This window comes from Penicillium macrosclerotiorum, assembly GCF_028827735.1.
Source record: "Penicillium macrosclerotiorum strain IBT 26536 chromosome Unknown utg000012l_segment0_segment0, whole genome shotgun sequence".
Lineage (NCBI taxonomy): Eukaryota > Fungi > Ascomycota > Eurotiomycetes > Eurotiales > Aspergillaceae > Penicillium > Penicillium macrosclerotiorum.
Window position 1 is genome coordinate 227,934 of NW_026643091.1, and position 15,877 is coordinate 243,810.

The 15,877-nt window shown below is 48.5% G+C and overlaps 5 protein-coding genes across 5 annotated transcripts; 2 read left to right on the plus strand and 3 right to left on the minus strand.

Annotated features, from left to right (window-relative positions):
• Positions 1 to 165: 165 nt before the first annotated feature.
• N7462_011466 (sugar porter family MFS transporter) lies at positions 166 to 1,749 on the minus strand (the record flags this gene model as incomplete). The annotated part of the gene is made up of 3 exons (XM_057083180.1): positions 166 to 1,097; positions 1,195 to 1,644; positions 1,701 to 1,749. The coding sequence occupies 3 exons, from the start codon at positions 1,747 to 1,749 to the stop codon at positions 166 to 168; spliced, it is 1,431 nt and encodes a 476-aa protein (XP_056927919.1).
• Positions 1,750 to 2,623: 874 nt separating this feature from the next.
• N7462_011467 (alpha-L-rhamnosidase) lies at positions 2,624 to 5,377 on the minus strand (the record flags this gene model as incomplete). The annotated part of the gene is made up of 1 exon (XM_057083181.1): positions 2,624 to 5,377. The coding sequence occupies one exon, from the start codon at positions 5,375 to 5,377 to the stop codon at positions 2,624 to 2,626; it is 2,754 nt and encodes a 917-aa protein (XP_056927920.1).
• A 756-nt stretch (positions 5,378 to 6,133) lies between these two features.
• On the plus strand, positions 6,134 to 7,318 carry N7462_011468 (uncharacterized protein; the record flags this gene model as incomplete). Its single annotated transcript, XM_057083182.1, has 1 exon — positions 6,134 to 7,318. One exon carries the CDS (start codon positions 6,134 to 6,136, stop codon positions 7,316 to 7,318), a length of 1,185 nt encoding a protein of 394 aa, XP_056927921.1.
• A 407-nt stretch (positions 7,319 to 7,725) lies between these two features.
• Positions 7,726 to 8,692, plus strand: N7462_011469 (Acyl-CoA N-acyltransferase; the record flags this gene model as incomplete). Its single annotated transcript, XM_057083183.1, has 3 exons — positions 7,726 to 7,957; positions 8,160 to 8,501; positions 8,558 to 8,692. The coding sequence occupies exons 1-3, from the start codon at positions 7,748 to 7,750 to the stop codon at positions 8,690 to 8,692; spliced, it is 687 nt and encodes a 228-aa protein (XP_056927922.1). The 5' UTR covers positions 7,726 to 7,747.
• A 297-nt stretch (positions 8,693 to 8,989) lies between these two features.
• Positions 8,990 to 12,489, minus strand: N7462_011470 (LEA domain protein; the record flags this gene model as incomplete). The annotated part of the gene is made up of 4 exons (XM_057083184.1): positions 8,990 to 9,514; positions 9,566 to 10,411; positions 10,470 to 12,135; positions 12,164 to 12,489. The coding sequence occupies 4 exons, from the start codon at positions 12,487 to 12,489 to the stop codon at positions 8,990 to 8,992; spliced, it is 3,363 nt and encodes a 1,120-aa protein (XP_056927923.1).
• Between the last annotated feature and the right edge of the window lie 3,388 nt (positions 12,490 to 15,877).

The following is a 15,877-nucleotide window of genomic DNA, read 5'->3' on the forward strand; positions in this document are numbered from 1 at the left end:
TGATATTTCCTTTTTGCAACCGTTAATAGAACCATGCGTTATGAATGATGCTGGCAATCTTTGGTCGTATTGCAAGCTCCATAAATATCCAACATCTAATAGCAACACCAGTTCTGGTAATAGATCTTATGGTTATATGACATGGGACAAAGTTCTGCATTTACTCTACTCTGCATGCTCCACAACCACCTCTTGTGTTTTCTCCCCCGTCGTTGGTTCATTATGGTCCCCAAAGAGCATGTCCATTTGCTCGAGCGTCTTGCCTTTAGTCTCCGGGAAGAAAAAGATGTAGCTGATCATTGCGATCAGATTAAAGACGAAGAAGACGTAGAAATAGCGGAAGCCGATATTGGTAAGAGCAGTCGGGGAGAATTGGGCAAAGACGAGGTTGATAGTCCAGTTGGTGAATGTAGTGACAGAATTTCCCTGATTGCGAATATCCACGGGAAAAATCTCCGCGGGATAAACCCAGGAAATGATTCCGATGAACGTGTAAAAGAAGCTGAAGACAAAGTTCATAGCAACCATGGCACGCAACTGATTGCTGTTCTGCTCATCGTAGTGTTGTGACATCGCAGCATTAACGACTAGCGCGAGTCCCATGCCCGCAGAACCGATGATAAGAGGCTTGATGCGACCAACTCTTTCTAATGCCCAGAGACCACCGGTGCAGTAGACGATCGACAATGCACCGGAGATACCAATGATCATGAGCGACGTTTGGGTGTCAATGCCCAAGGAAGCATAAATTCGAGTCCCATAGTAGTTGATGACATTGATACCAGACAACGGGCCAAATGCCTGGACAGCGCAGCCGAGAATAAGGCGACGGCGCCACGAAGGCTTCGTGATGATCGAGGTCCAATTGATCTGGGTTGATGCACGCTCTGACTCGATAGCATCGCGAATTTCTTGGAACTCAAGCTCAATATATTGGTCTTTCTCAGCGGTTCCATCACCATGGAGCCTTTTAAGAGTTTCAAGAGCTTCATCATGGCGGTCTTTCTCCATTAACCAACGAGGCGACTCGTTCAAGAACCAGACGCCCGAAGCAAGAATGAGACCCGGAATGCATTGGAATGCAAGGGGAAAGCGCCCTAGATAGTTGAAGAGAACGATAAGTAGTTGATTCCAACATTTGGTGTTTCAATTCTTCCAATACTCATGAAATTTTGTTGTTTGTCAAATACTCACATTGGAATGGGGAGTTTGTGAATGAACACCCGTAACCAAGCCATTGGGCAATAAGATATCCCCAACTCAGCATCCATTGCAACAGACCGGACATCATGCCACGAGTGGAAGCCTCTGCCATTTCACCAGCATACATTGGAACCACGGAAGTGAGCATACCAACTGCGACGCCAGCTATGAATCGACCAATGATGAGCATCACCATATTGATCGAGCCAGCTTGTAGCGCACATCCAAAGCACGATATGCACGCCCCTGCAAACACAGAGAGCTTGCGGCCAAGACGGTCACCGGTAAAGACATTGATGATAGTTCCTAGGATTGCACCGCCTTGAAATGCTGAGACCACGCCGCCGGTAGTATTGTCGCTAGGATTGGAGAAATATTTGATGAATTCTGTCTGCCCAATCGTAGAAGTGATGATACCACTATCATAGCCGAACAAGAAGCCTTCGGAAAAATAGTATGTCAGATATGCAGTGAGTACCTTGAAAATGAACTAGTACCTCCAATGGCCAAGAAGACGGCCGAGAGTAATGTAGTGATCTTCGCCATCTGGATTCAAATGATGCTCTTGCCCCCAAAAACAAGCAAAAGATCTATTCACTAAGTCCCCATGGGGAGATTATATACAAAATCTGTCGGCGTTGGTGTTTGAGGGGGTACAGGGCCCAAAAACACCGGGATCAAGGCTTTCAACGATCAGCCTATTGGTGAATTTCACTTGGAATTGACGCCGGATTTCCCGACCTCGCATTAGCTCCAGCTTACCACGGGGTCGGGGGAGCGGGGTCTATTTCTCGGGGTAGTTTCATCCGAGTGACTCAGGACCGCCTGCTCATTTCAGAAATCAGGGCTTTATACGAAGTACAGAAGTCATGGGTCGCCTTCCCCCATGGGGTTCGATCAACTCAATTCGGTAAAGCCTCGAGGGGAAGAGCCAATCAAGTGCGTCGCGATGGATCCTACTCAGAGACACGGCTCAACTTCGGGCCTGGACTGCCGAAAAATATACGCCAATTGACAATGGTGCCACCCAGATGCCGTGGTTTCGGCTCGAAAAGAAAGTGAAAGATGAAAATTTTCCCGACGGTGGAGCCGAAGGGCCGATATGCCAAGTCGGGGTAATCCGGAGTCTCCTGTCCCGCATATCTGAGTCTGGGTGCCAGCCGATTAACGAATTTTCTCCCATCAAGTCGAAAACAACTTGATTTCTTTTTCCTTTCATTTCCCTTTTCCAATTTTCTTTTCTTTTTCTTTTCTTTTTCGAAAAAAAGAAGAAAAAAACCTTTCTCAAAGCAAGACTGCTCGATTGGAGTATTTTGATTTTATTTCTGGATATCCAAGTACAAAGAATAATGGATCTACAATCGCATCGCGACTCGGTCATTTTGAGGCCGAGGTAAAGGCGTAAAATTGGCCTTCGGTATCACTGTATGAGAATTTCATACTGACCGTGTGCCACTTGGACATGGTCACCAGTATGCGTCTTTTTCACAGCCGCCTCTCCTGATCTCGTAATTTCCACCTGCTTCACATTCTCAGGAAGCCTAACAATAGCAGAAGTTCCAAAAGGAACGGTCAAACATATTCTGAATTCCCTTGTCTTCCGCTGATCAAATTCGACGGAAATTAGACCGAATGGACAATCCACTGTGCCCTTGACATGGTTAAATTCGGATCCATAAGGAGGATCGACTTGGAAAGAGCGATAGGCATTATCAATGGGCTTCAATCCAAGAACCGCAGAGTAAAACCATTCATAGATTGTGCCGAGCATGTCGTGACATTTACTCCGACATTCGTCTTGCCAAAATTCCAAAAGGGTGGTTTCGCCACGACGAAGGAATCGCATATACGAAGGGTGCTCCTCTTGTCTTGCCATTTGTAGTACCAGATCCGGCCGTTTAGCATCAGCCAAAGTGTTGAACAGGTATCGCAAGCCAATTTCTCCGGCACGAATCTTTCCATCTGAGGTGTCATCGACAAATGCAGCCATGACGTCTTTCTTGTGCTTCTCGGGAACCAATCCGTATTGGAGGGCCATGGCCTGGGCGATGGCAGTCCGATCACGTTCTGGGAAATTGTCCATTGAGGTGTAGTATGCATAGGGACGTGATTCATCATCCGTGACGAGAAGATGCTGGTTATAGACTTGAGCAATTCTCTCAGCCCATTGTTGGAATCTTTCTGCCTCTGCAATGTTTCCAAGTTCGCGAGCCATCATCTCGACACATTGGAGACATCGATAGTAAATGGCAGTCTCAATGTTAGCTTGATGATTTCCAAAGGCAATATCACGGCCCCAATCGCCAAGTCCGTGTTCAATCAGACCTCCCTTGCGCTCCTTGGTGCGCATGTACTCCATGTATCTGACCGCAGCCGGAAATACTTTCGCGATGACATGAGTAGACCCATAATATCTGAGTAGAATATCTGGTAAGAAGCACAACGCACATCCCCAGGTGATTGTATCGTGTAGCGGACCACACATATATCGAATTTCGGGTGCCATAGTTGGAACAAGACCATTGGGTTCTTGAGCATCCAAGATATCATCAAGGATCTTAGTATATAACGACTCCATGTCGCGGATATACTGCGTCGCTGGTGCCAGGAGATGAGTGACCTCTAACCAGCCAAACTTCTCGATCTGAGGGCAGTCAGTGTGGTAGCTAAAGAGATTGCTGTTGAAAGTCCAAAACAAAGCGTTTAGCAAAGAGTTCATGTCTTCTTTATCTGTCTTCATAGTTCCAAGTCTTCTGGCAGCTGAAGAGATATGGCGTCCTACAGCAGAATGAATGACAGGAAGGCCCTCTCCAGGGTTGAGAGAAACACCCTCGATTTGGATGTAGCGTGCGCTTGTAAAACTGAAATCGGGCTCCCATGTCTCGGGCTGCCCAGTGCCTGCGAGATAGATTCTGGAGAACACGCCTGTTTCAAATTCCTTGAAAAGCGGATCCGGCATCAAGACAGTACCATCATCTTTGACTGTCTCGGAATACCGAACGATGATCTCAGATCCAGCTGCACCCTCGACAATAATCTTGACCATCGTAGATGCATTTTGACCAAGGTCAAAGCATACGACACCTGGTCTGGGAAGGTACGTTTTCACAGGTTCAAATGTCTCATGCAGCACAACAGGTGGTTGGGTCTGGTAAAAGATGTGACCTCTGGGACCGGTGAGAGGCTTTGCAGGGGCCCAGCCATTCTCATCGAAGGCAGGACTGTCCCAACCATGTGGATAAAGTCGCCGATCATGGTTTTCGGAGGCATATATGTTGGCCAACGTCGTTGCGCTTTTCTTCACACGCCAGGTTGGGTCTGAAATGAGAGTATTGTGGGTGCCATCTTCGTAGAAGAGATGCAGCTCGCAGAAGAAACAGAGCTCATTTCCATATCGGACATATGTGTTGTCCTCGTACATTGGCCAGAAGAAGCGATCGTCTCCCTTTTCACCGGCATAAAAGCCGTTGCCCACATGTGCACCCAGCGCATTTTCTCCAGTATTCAAATGCGCAGTAACGTCATATGAAGTGAACTGGATTCTGCGATGATAATTAGTCCAGCCAGGGTCTAGGCGGTGATCAGAAGCTGCTTGACCATTCACACTCATATTGAAATGTCCCAACCCAGAGGCGAACAGAATGGCTCGAGTTGGCCGTTGCTGCAGTTGAAACGACTTCCTCAAATAAATAGGTTTGTCACCTCCATCTCCAATCCACACTGCCTTCCACCGATCATGCTCATTCTCAAACCAAGTGCGGAATATGAGGCTTGAATGCGGCATATATGTTTGGTTCATACTGTAGGGAGGCAGCAGACGAGACCGCGGATAGCCAGTGAAGAAGTGTTGAATGGGGCTATAGTGGACATTGTTGGCATTGTCCCAAATCATCACTCTCCAGAAGTAACTGCAAGTTGATCTGAAACCATCTTCCGGTTTGCATAGAATATTTCGCTGTGCGTCGCTTTCGACGCGTCCTGTGTCCCATGCAAGGCTCGAGGCTTCCAGCTCTGGTGACTCCAGATCATGGGCGTCTGTTGCGAGAACAATACGATATGCAACTTGGGTGGCTCCCTCCAAATCAGTTTCGATTGCCCAGTAGAAGCGTATTTCATCGGCATCGATGCCGAGAACTTCATGGAAGCCATGAATACCGCATCGGGAAAACTGCATCACGGGCTATCATATGCGAGAGCAGCGATTCGTTTGGTTCTCAAATGACCTAAAGACTGAAAAGCCAAATAGGTAACGAAGTGTGTTCTGGTGTTTCTTTCAAATTGCAAAAACTCTTCGGATGAAACTAGCCATGGGGTCAGCCCAATGCCCGCGGGGGGACCCTTTCGGGTCGGATTTGCCGAAGTGTGGGGTGAGTGCTTCGGGCTATTCCATCCCGACAATGCCATTCCGGTCCGTGGTTGTAGGCGAACAATCCGCGTAACGGGTAACAATACGGCGTAAACCGAATGCCTACTAATCCCGAGCGCATTTTTGTCGATGAAAAGCCACTAAATCAAGAAAGGATTAGCTTGATTAGTGAGCTTCTCTAGCCTCTAATTTCCCCGCACCCCGACCAAAGTAATTTGCGCAAGTGCTCCTGCAGAGTTGTTCCTGAAACTACTTTGAATTTTGGGCTGAGCATCTATCAATTTTGACTTTCTCTATGACAGTAAATTTTAAAAAGAGTTGCCGATACCTCGGAAAAGCCGTTCGAACAGAGTGAAATCTTCCCCGGGGTACAGTATGATGTACATTGTTAGTCCGGGGAAGACCAAGAAATGGCAAGGCCCCATTGGAGCTTGGAAATCCAGGCATTACGGATTTTCCTTGTCGCAGAAATTATAAAACCTTGCTAGTCACACACACTTCTACTCCCATTGATTTTCAACAAAATTGCCCACCGAGGATTGAAATTGATCCATTCCGTTGATAATGATCTGGAAACCCGGATTTGTTCTTGCGACGTTAGGCGTCAGTGGAGCTTTATGTACGCCAGTTTCTAAGGCGAATGACTCGAAATATGTCAACTGGAAGACTTTCAAGGCCTACGGGGTGAATCTAGGAGGTTGGCTTGTTCAAGAGTCGACAATTGACACGTCATTTTGGACCAAATACTCTGAGGGTGCTACAGACGAGTGGGGTCTCTGTGAAAACCTCGGTGCACAATGTGGCCCTGTCTTGGAAAACCGTTATGCGACCTGGATCACCCTCTCTGATGTTGATACAATGGCCAAATCGGGGATCACTCTGCTGCGTATCCCGACAACATATGCAGCTTGGATCCATTACCCTGGCTCGAAACTCTATTCTGGTAAACAGGTGGACTATTTGCGAAAGATTGCTACCTATGCTATTGAAAAATATGGCATGCATATCATTCTCGACGTCCACAGTCTGCCCGGGGGCATCAATGGATTGACAATTGGAGAGGCTGCTGGTCACTGGAACTGGTTTCACAATCAGACCAACTTTGACTACTCCATGGAGGTGGTCGACGAGGTGATTTCATTCATTCAAAATTCGGGCCATCCGCAATCATTTACATTCGAGCCCATGAACGAGCCTGCCGATAACCATGATTTGTCGGTGTTTGGTACTTCAGCTGCTCTTTCAGACTCCGGTGCGGCTTGGGTTCTCAAATACATCAATAAAGTCTTGGAGCGGGTTGCTGCCGTCAATAAAAAAATCCCCGTCATGTTTCAAGGGAGCTTCAAAGGAGAAAAATATTGGTCCTCAAACTTCTCCAGCAGTGCCAATCTCGTTTTTGATGTTCACAACTATTACTTTGAAGGTCGAAACACCACTTCAAAGAACGTGCCATCCTATATTTGCTCTGATGCGAAGCAAACACCCGGTGATGGCAAGTTCCCAACCTATGTTGGAGAATGGTCGATCCAAGTACTATACAACAACAGTTTTGATTTGCGAGAGCGGAACCTCAATGTTGGTTTGACAGCATTTCACAAATATTCGCATGGGGCGGCTTATTGGACTTGGAAATTCTTCGGGAATGCCACAGTGGATGGACAGGGCACACAGGCTGATTATTGGAACTACAAGTATTTTACTAATCAGGGCTACGTTCACCCAGACGCCACTTACCTGGACTATTGTTAGGGGAGCTTTAGCGGGAAGGTCTATCAATTTTTTTCCCAGGGCGACTTCGTCCTGTACCGCATCTGGTCGGAGTATTTCGTCCGGCTTCAGTATCTAGAAAACACACATATTTATCTGGAAGCATGTGGAAAATGAAAATCAACATATTTCAAATTGAGGGTAGCAATGACTCATTCGGTCTACTAACTAACTAATTAACCAGCCCGGGAGAAATCCACAAATCTTACGTAATTCTTGCGCCCTGCCATTGACATATTGATTTAGGTTCCAGAGTCGTATTCCGGCTCTCACGTTCAAGGAGGCTCACTCAAATTCAAGCTGCTCCGAACTCGATTACTCAAACGGCCCCTCTTCAAGTCCTCTTTTCTCTCTTTTCTCTTTTTTGTGCTCTTTAAAGACTTATTGAGATTCGAAAATCTGGACACCTGCATGAACCAATTGCACGAAAACGTGTCTTTCTCCACCCAAACCGAAATGACTACGAAGCCGTTGGTAACATTGATCCCCTGGGATCCCCACTCGCCCGCCCATAGGAGATGTCTCTTGGATCAGCGGGATGAATGTGGCTGGGATCAAGACAAAGTTGAACACATATGGAAAGAAAACCAGATAAAAGGAACCAAATGCATATACTGGATTGTGAGAGTCTTCCAAACCTCACCACCAGGAAGTTCTGGTTTGAGATACTTGTGAGGTTTCAGAAAGCTAATTTATTTTGGAGGTAACATCCGTCAATGATTCGGCAACTGACGAGAGAACGGAAAAAGAAACTCATTGTTCTACAGTAAGTGCTTGATTCTTTAACTACGTAGTATACGTGAGTGAAATTAAGTCGACCTAGGAGACTGAACTGATTGACACGGCGATATCCATTAATGGAAGGGCCAGAGTGGGATCGAATCAAAAATTCAATCCTATTGGACATATCTCTCTAGATTCACAAAACCCAGGAGTGGAGAAAGTTGGCCTAGATCTCCCCGATGAAGGCATTTTCTGGATCAAGACATTTTTTATCAAAAGATCGTCACAGAGCAATGGCGTAGGCCGAGTTGCAATGGATGAAGTGGAGTCTATGGCTACGAGAGAGCCACTTATGGCGACAACACTGATGTTGGATGTGATCCCAAAGGAGGACGCAATGAAAGAGGACTTTGCCATGGCCAATCATGGATGCCTCCCCAAGGTACGCACATGGTTCCTTTTGAGATTCATTCGGATATCGGATCTGATCTGTGATAGTTTTCTACCGAGGAATGGTATCTGCGGCGAGGGTATAAACCTCTGAGGACCGTGGAAGACTACTATGACGTGGTCGACCGGAGTGGTAGGAAATGGGTTGTGAAAACTGTGTTTATGAAAAAGGATATTCTATAGACCGATCCCACCTCGCAATACATTCCACGCATGGAAAAAGGGATACCGAAAGATCTCCCCTCGTTTTTTACCCTTCACAGTAACGAGCGACGGGAATAGTGGATGAGTGGCACGAACAAAATAAAAATATTAATTAAGCGGTTGCCAGAGAATAGAACAAAGTACAAAATTTTTCCAAATATCCACACTAGCCAAAAATAAATTGCAGAAAGCAAGAATCAAGAACCTTGACAAAATATCACGCTCAGAAACATATAATCACAACATTCCCATCGCTTGTTGACCCGATTTTAGTTCTTACTTACTACCCGTCAGACCCAACGCATCGGTCAAACTACCCAAACCCAGGCCATTAATCAACTTGTCCAATCCTAGTCCACCGAGGAGACCGTTCAGCAAACCACCCAAACCGAGGCCATCGAGGAGACGACCGACTAGACTGAGAACACCATTGAGCAATAGGCCCACAGCAGCGATAATCTGGAACAGCGGCTCTGACAACAGTGACCAGAGAGGGTTGAGCTTCTTCTTGGCGTGCGGCATATCGGCAATGCGCTTGCGGCCATTATCGATGGTCTTGACCACCGTCTCGGTGAGCTCCTTGAGCATGTCGGCCAACTGATACTCTTCTGGAGTGGCGTCGCGCGAGGAGGCGCGCGCCTTGGCGGTTGCGGCAATGCGGCCATCGGGATCGAGAGCGCGAATAGCGCCGTTGCACTCCTGCAGAATACGGCCGCCTTCCTCGATCAGGGGCTTCACGTTTTGGACCAATTTCTCCTCGTCCAGTTCATCCTTGGGGGTGCGGTCTGCCTTGTCCAAATGCTATACTCGTGTTAGTGAATAGCCATGGCTTCGCGTCTCTGCTCGACTTACCTCGGTGATCATGTTGCAGACGGGTTTCACGCGCTCCAGCGTTTGTCCGAGGATGCTGCACATCTTTCCAGCTAATTCGCGATCATGCTCAGCCTTAGCTTGAGCCTCCTTCTCTTCCGGAGACAGCTCCTCTACCTCAGGCTCAGGCTCCTCTTCGGGAATATTCTCGAGAAGGGTACATTCGCCAAGCTTGTTGCCATCATTGTCCACCACGAAACCGTTGTCGTCGATGGTCTTCCCGACCAGGGTCGCCAGGTTGCCAGAGGTCAACTTGCCGATCAGATTGCCGTCAATATCACGAACTTCCCCCTCCCGGGTTACCTTGCGGCCTGACATGGGATTGACATCGCGTTGCTTCTCTTCGGGCTCCCAACGCTCGGCCTTGCCGATGGTGTTGCCATTCTTATCAACGATATCGCCGTCCTCGTCAACGCTGCGACCGAGGAGACGCTTAGCATCGCCGTCAATCAGACGTCCAATGATGCGATCGCCGTCCATAACGACACCGTCCTTGCCAACCTGAGCATTATCAAAGCCGAAGAAGGGCCCCTCTGCTTTGTTCTGCTCAGCACCAGGGATCAGCTCGGCGCGGCCAATGACTTGACCATTATCACCCCAAATTTGGCCCTTGCCGTCAACCTTACGACCGGCGAGGCGGCGTCCATCCCCCTCAGCGATACGACCAAAGACGGCACCCGTACTTGGATCAACGACGTTGCCGCTCTTGTTGACCACCTTGCCTTCGAGGATGGACAGGTCGACCTCGGGCTCAGGCTCCTCTTCCGGAGGCTCATAAGGCTCGGCGCGACCCTTGACATTACCGTACTTGTCGGTGATCTCGCCATCCTCGTCAACGCATCGGCCGCGCAGCTTCTTCCGGGTCGCCTTCGACGAGCTTGCCCACAATGGCACCATCATCGTCTTCAACGAAGCCATCCTTGGTGACAACCAGACTATCCATGCCGGCAAAAGGTCCTTCAGGCTTGCTCTCAAGCTCCTCCGCCGGGATGAGCTCAACGCGACCAACCACCTTCTTACCGTCATAGATCTCGCCGTCCTCGATCTTCTTGCCGGCCAGCTCCTTCGGATTGCCCTCAACAACGCGAGCGATGGGTAGTCCTTCGGGCCCGATTACATACCCGGCCTTGTTGCAGTGGAGGCCGTTCAGAATAGAAAGATCGGGAACATCCTCCTCCTCGGGCTCGGGCTCTTCATAACGCTCAGCACGTCCGATCACGCTGCCGTGGCGATCAAGAATCTCCCCATCCTCATCAACACCGCGACCAAGGAGCTTCTTCGCGTCGCCTTCGATGAGCTTGCCAACACGGGTTTCATTCTCATCTTCAATCCACCCATCTTGACCAACGACGAGACCTTCAAGGCCCGCGAAGGGACCTTCTTCGTCCTTCTCATCTTCGACGGGGAGAGCCTTGACTTTGCCGATGATATTGCCGCGGTTATCCCAGAATTGACCCTTCTCGTCCAGCTTGGCGCCGAGTCGGGAGACCTTCTTAGGGTCACCTTCGATGAGTTCGCCGACAGGCTTGCCGGTGGCCTGATCAATGACATAGCCGCGCTTGTTGCATGTGAGGCCTTCGAGGGTATCAAGGTCGGGAATTCGTTGCTGGACCTCTTCGGCGGCATCCTCGGCGGCATCTTGCACGTCTTCAGCGGCGTCTTCTACACCTTCAACTGCACTTTCAGCGGCCCCAACTTCATCCACATCTGGCACAGCGCCTTCAGCGACATCAGCGCCTTCAGCGACATCAGCGCCTTTAGCGACATCAGCAACGTCAGCGGCATCTCCGGCCTGGTCAACAGCATCATCGACAGTCGACTTGGCCTGCTCCGCAGCATCAGGAACTTCGGCATCGAGGTCATCCGCCACATCTTCAGCCTGATCGCCAACATCCTCCACGGCATCCTTGGCTTCGTCGACCGGTAGACCATCTTGAGCATCCTCAAAGTTGTCGTCAAATTCCTCCTTGGCGCCTTCTACTCGTTCACCTGCCTCGCCGATGGTATCTTCGATGGCTTTCTGCTGCTCCTCGATAGACAGCAGCTCAACCCGGCCAATTGCATCACCCTCGTCATCAACAATTTCGCCGTCGTCATTGAGCGTATATCCGATCAGGTCCTCGGGGTCGCCTTCCACAATCCGGCCGACGATCTGACCAGCGGCATTCTTGATCACGCCGCCGTCTGAGACAGGCAGGCCCTCGAGTTGAGCCAGGTCAGTGACCACATTCTGAGCCTCGTCGAGATGAGATTGCGCATCCTCGGGGAGGCCTCTAGCTTGCTCAGCGACATCATGCAAGATATCCACGCGGCCAATCAAATCACCGTCTTCATCCACAATCTCCCCGTCATCCCCAACGGTTTGGCCGACCAGATCCTCGGGGTCACCTTCCACAACTTCACCCACAGGGTTACCGCTATCACCGACAATCTTGCCTCCTTCCGAGACCACGAGGCCCTTCAAGGCGGAAAGGCTCAGCGGTAGCTTGCTAGCGACGGTCTCGACTCCATTCTGGACGGTGTCTTTTGCCTTTCCTGCGAAGCCCTTGGCCCTACTAGCCAAGTTGGATGTGACGCCACCGAGGGGGAGCAGCGGAGCCAGAGGCTTGGGAGACAGTGTCATCGGGCGGGGAGATCGGGCGACGTTGCTCTGCGGAAGGTATCTTCTTCTTGGACTTCGGGGAAGGCGTCTCAGGGATTGATTCCTCATCGATTTCGTCCTCGATTGGTTTGGGAGCCTTCGGCGTAAGCTTGCGGGCAGGCGACGGCTTATTCAGAGACTTCGGGCTATCGGAAACACCGGGTTTCGATGCTGCGCTAGAACCGGATGCCTTGCGTGCCTTGGCGGGCGTTCCGGCTTTTGATCCTAGCTTCGGGGGAGCTTTGCTAACAGCGGGAGAGGACATGGTGCTTTGTGAATTGAGGCTACTGGATCAAGTTTATAATAAAGCGTTTTGACTATAGCTCAGAGCATACTAGTCAGTATCAGTCTGCATGTATAGGATCATCAAACCACTTACCTATCAAAAAGGCTTCAACGAAGTATTCGAAAAGATGAAAGGTTGTTTTTTGTAGAGATGTCGTGAACTTCGTGTAGTTTCTCCAGCGGAAAAGTAGGAATAGATAATATACAATGGTTGGTGCTGGAAAGTATGGAGCTAATGCAAAATATAATTTTCACAGAGGAAAGTATTTAGGAATGAATAATTTCCTTGAGAAATATCGTTGCTTAAATGAAGAATCAGGGGTTCTGATATCATCGTTCCTCTGCGATCATGAAAGCAATCTAATATATGCAGTCGTGTATCAGGTACAACCATAAGATAGTCCACGACGTCATCGACGTTGATATCATGGCTACCTTCAGCCCTCCAATCCTTGTTCAGAAAAGCTGGCAGATTGGTCCAAGGTATTTGCAGCGCTTACAGTGCAGGAGCTCGCATGATGGGTGGCCACAAAGCCACAGGGCGGCCGCTGTATCATCGCTGGCATCATAATAGCGGGTCTGGCAGCGGGGCTCCTCAATTGGAAAGCGCCTAGAGATGGCAATCCCTGTATTCTGACAAGCTTGAGCAGCGAATCAGAGATTGATTTGGAGCGTGTGGCTAGATCGGGGTTTAACAGGATGGGGGAAGTGGAGCACAACGTGGTGGTATGGAGTATATTATGACGCGGAAGGTACCGAGTTGTAACACCTTTTTTCCCCGGGGCACGAGTTTGCTCTTGTCAGGTTGATTCTCACTTGTACAGGTTTTGCTTTATATTGATCTCGGTTGCAGTCTGTAGGCTGGTTATGCTGTACAACATGAGATCGGAAGATAATGAGATTGTACACTCTTCATTCTCTCTTTCTTCGCCGTAGAGTTTTAAATCATACACTCGTATCCTTTACAGAGACAAGTACATAATGGAGGAGTACGAAATGGAAAAATTAGCACGAGGATTCATGAGTGGCTAGAAGCAGGTTGCGACCCATGGAATGCTTCACGTCTCGCCCTTTGGATAGAACGCTCACCAGCGAAACAGGATATTATTTGCGAAGATCCAAGGGCCCTTGCTCCCAACAGAGGCCTTGACTTGCCTGCTCCTTGTCTACTCCGCTCTCTCCATCGCCTGTCAACCCCTGTCAGCGGGCCTATCCATGTGGCTTAAGATGATACTGTGTCCGGCTCGCTTTTGCCAGCCTCAACGTCGACGATGCAGCATGGACCAATGAGGAGCCAATGCTGTGGGTTGCTAGTCATCATTACATCAGATCTCAATTGTTCGACATTATAGTTGTGAAACTGTACAAACGCACACCACTCTGCTTCAGCGTGAGACAGAACATCCCTCTAGTATCTTTCGTGCTGCCATGGGCGCATTTATTTGTGTACATGGTAATACAATCTTTCTCTCGATCGGATGTTGATGCTCAGCAAGTTGGCATTGCTGAAAGTCACAGCAATCAAACTGTCATTTCAATGCTACCTTGATACGTACACCTCGGTGGACCAATCCAACATAGATAGGATCGCATTGACCGGGGAGGGTCCCTGGTCGGTCGCGACAGAAATGGAGGGACAGAGACTGAGCGCCGCAAGCCACTGGAGTTTCGGCCGGATGAGATCATGATCGATCGGGGGCGATTCATCATTTTTTAATCTATTTGAGTGGAGCCGACAGCCACAGAAGTCATCCCGACCAACAACTGATATCATCGGGGCAAATTCAAGGCAGCCTGGGCGCATGGGGTGCTTCACCAATCCGTTGTTTGTTTTCATGTCTTCCTGGTCACTCTGGTGAAATTATGCTGCTCATGAAATGGTCCGAAATGCTGCTCTTATAAAATTTTCAGTGTCACCACGGACATTTGAATGACGTCTGACCCGCAACAGTTGTTCCACTGCCGCGTGGGGTTTGACCCGCTGGAAAATCCCCGACCGCCGCCAGATTCAGAGTTTGGCCTTAGTGCCAACGGCGTGCAAATCAAGTTTTTGAGGCCGTGCATAGTGCACTCCTGGGCCCTACTACTTTTAGAAACTGGAGTGGCGCGCATCCACTCTAGAGGCACACTGAAGATTCGCCGGCGCTTGACAGAAATGAGTGTCCAGGCAATTTAGTCAGGATACCGCTTCTCAACTAGTGTTGGGATCTAGCATGTTTCACTGGCTTTTCGCCCGCCCAGACACACATCATAAATTCAAACACACGCAATTTAATCTTAGCTTCTTTTTTGCATTTTCGTCTCTAAATCAATCTACTCGCGCAGTTTATTTCCTGGACAGCATCAGTGATTGGGTACGTCAAGTCATGTGACCCGCACCCACAGGCGAATATGTCAGATAGTTATGTCTGTTAAAACCGCAACATCTTAGGGCAATCATAGATCTATGGGATCTAACTAAAATCAACTGAACTCAAAATGACCATCAAGACTTCTAGGTAGCACCGGAAGCCTTGCTTCCGCTTTACAGACTAACTCTCATTGGGAACTTATATTACAATGGCATTAAATTGGTTCAAACCTCACCCATTAGTCCCAACACTTTTCCTAGCATCGGCTTCAGGTTGGCGATAATTACATAATAGAAGTAAATTAGCCTGAGAATCGCGATTGCGCTGCTTTTGATAAAACCTTCCTAGGTAATTTACTTTCATTAAACTGGTTCGAGACGTCGATCCGCTGATAGCTTCAAAGTCAGATAATGTACAACGTTCGGGAGGCGTTGTGTTTTCATCCAGTCACATTGACAGGTACATACTAATCGAGGTCTGGGTAGTTCCAAAGTTCCAGACCTTTGCAGGAAAAATCAAAAAGTTGCCTGGTCTAGAGAGAAGCATGCCGAGGCAGGAACCACGTGTAACAATGCCTTGTATTTGCATAACCTTTTTGGCTGGCCTTGAATTTCAAGGGTGTTCTTTTTCACACTTTATCTATCTCTTAAATCTTTTTGGTCGAGGGCATGGTAGCGATGTGATATAAGGAGCGACGGTGAAAGTGATACTTTAAGACTTGCTGGTAGTCGACTGAAAGGGCAAAAATAAATAGACTCCATCAACTCTTAGATCAAGTCCTACAGTCTCAAGTTTGTTAAAGAAGATTATACATCATCCATGTAAATTAAATCAGATCAAGATAGTTTGTTTCTGGAACGTTAACCCTACCTATAGGCGATGATAGAACTTTGCGATTGGAAAACAGTACGTTTTGGGAACAAAGCTGAAGATAAATAAGTTTGTCAAAAGGCTCGTTTTAAGATATATTGCACTCTCTGAAACTACTGGATAAGGTTGTTTAAAAGAAAATTGATC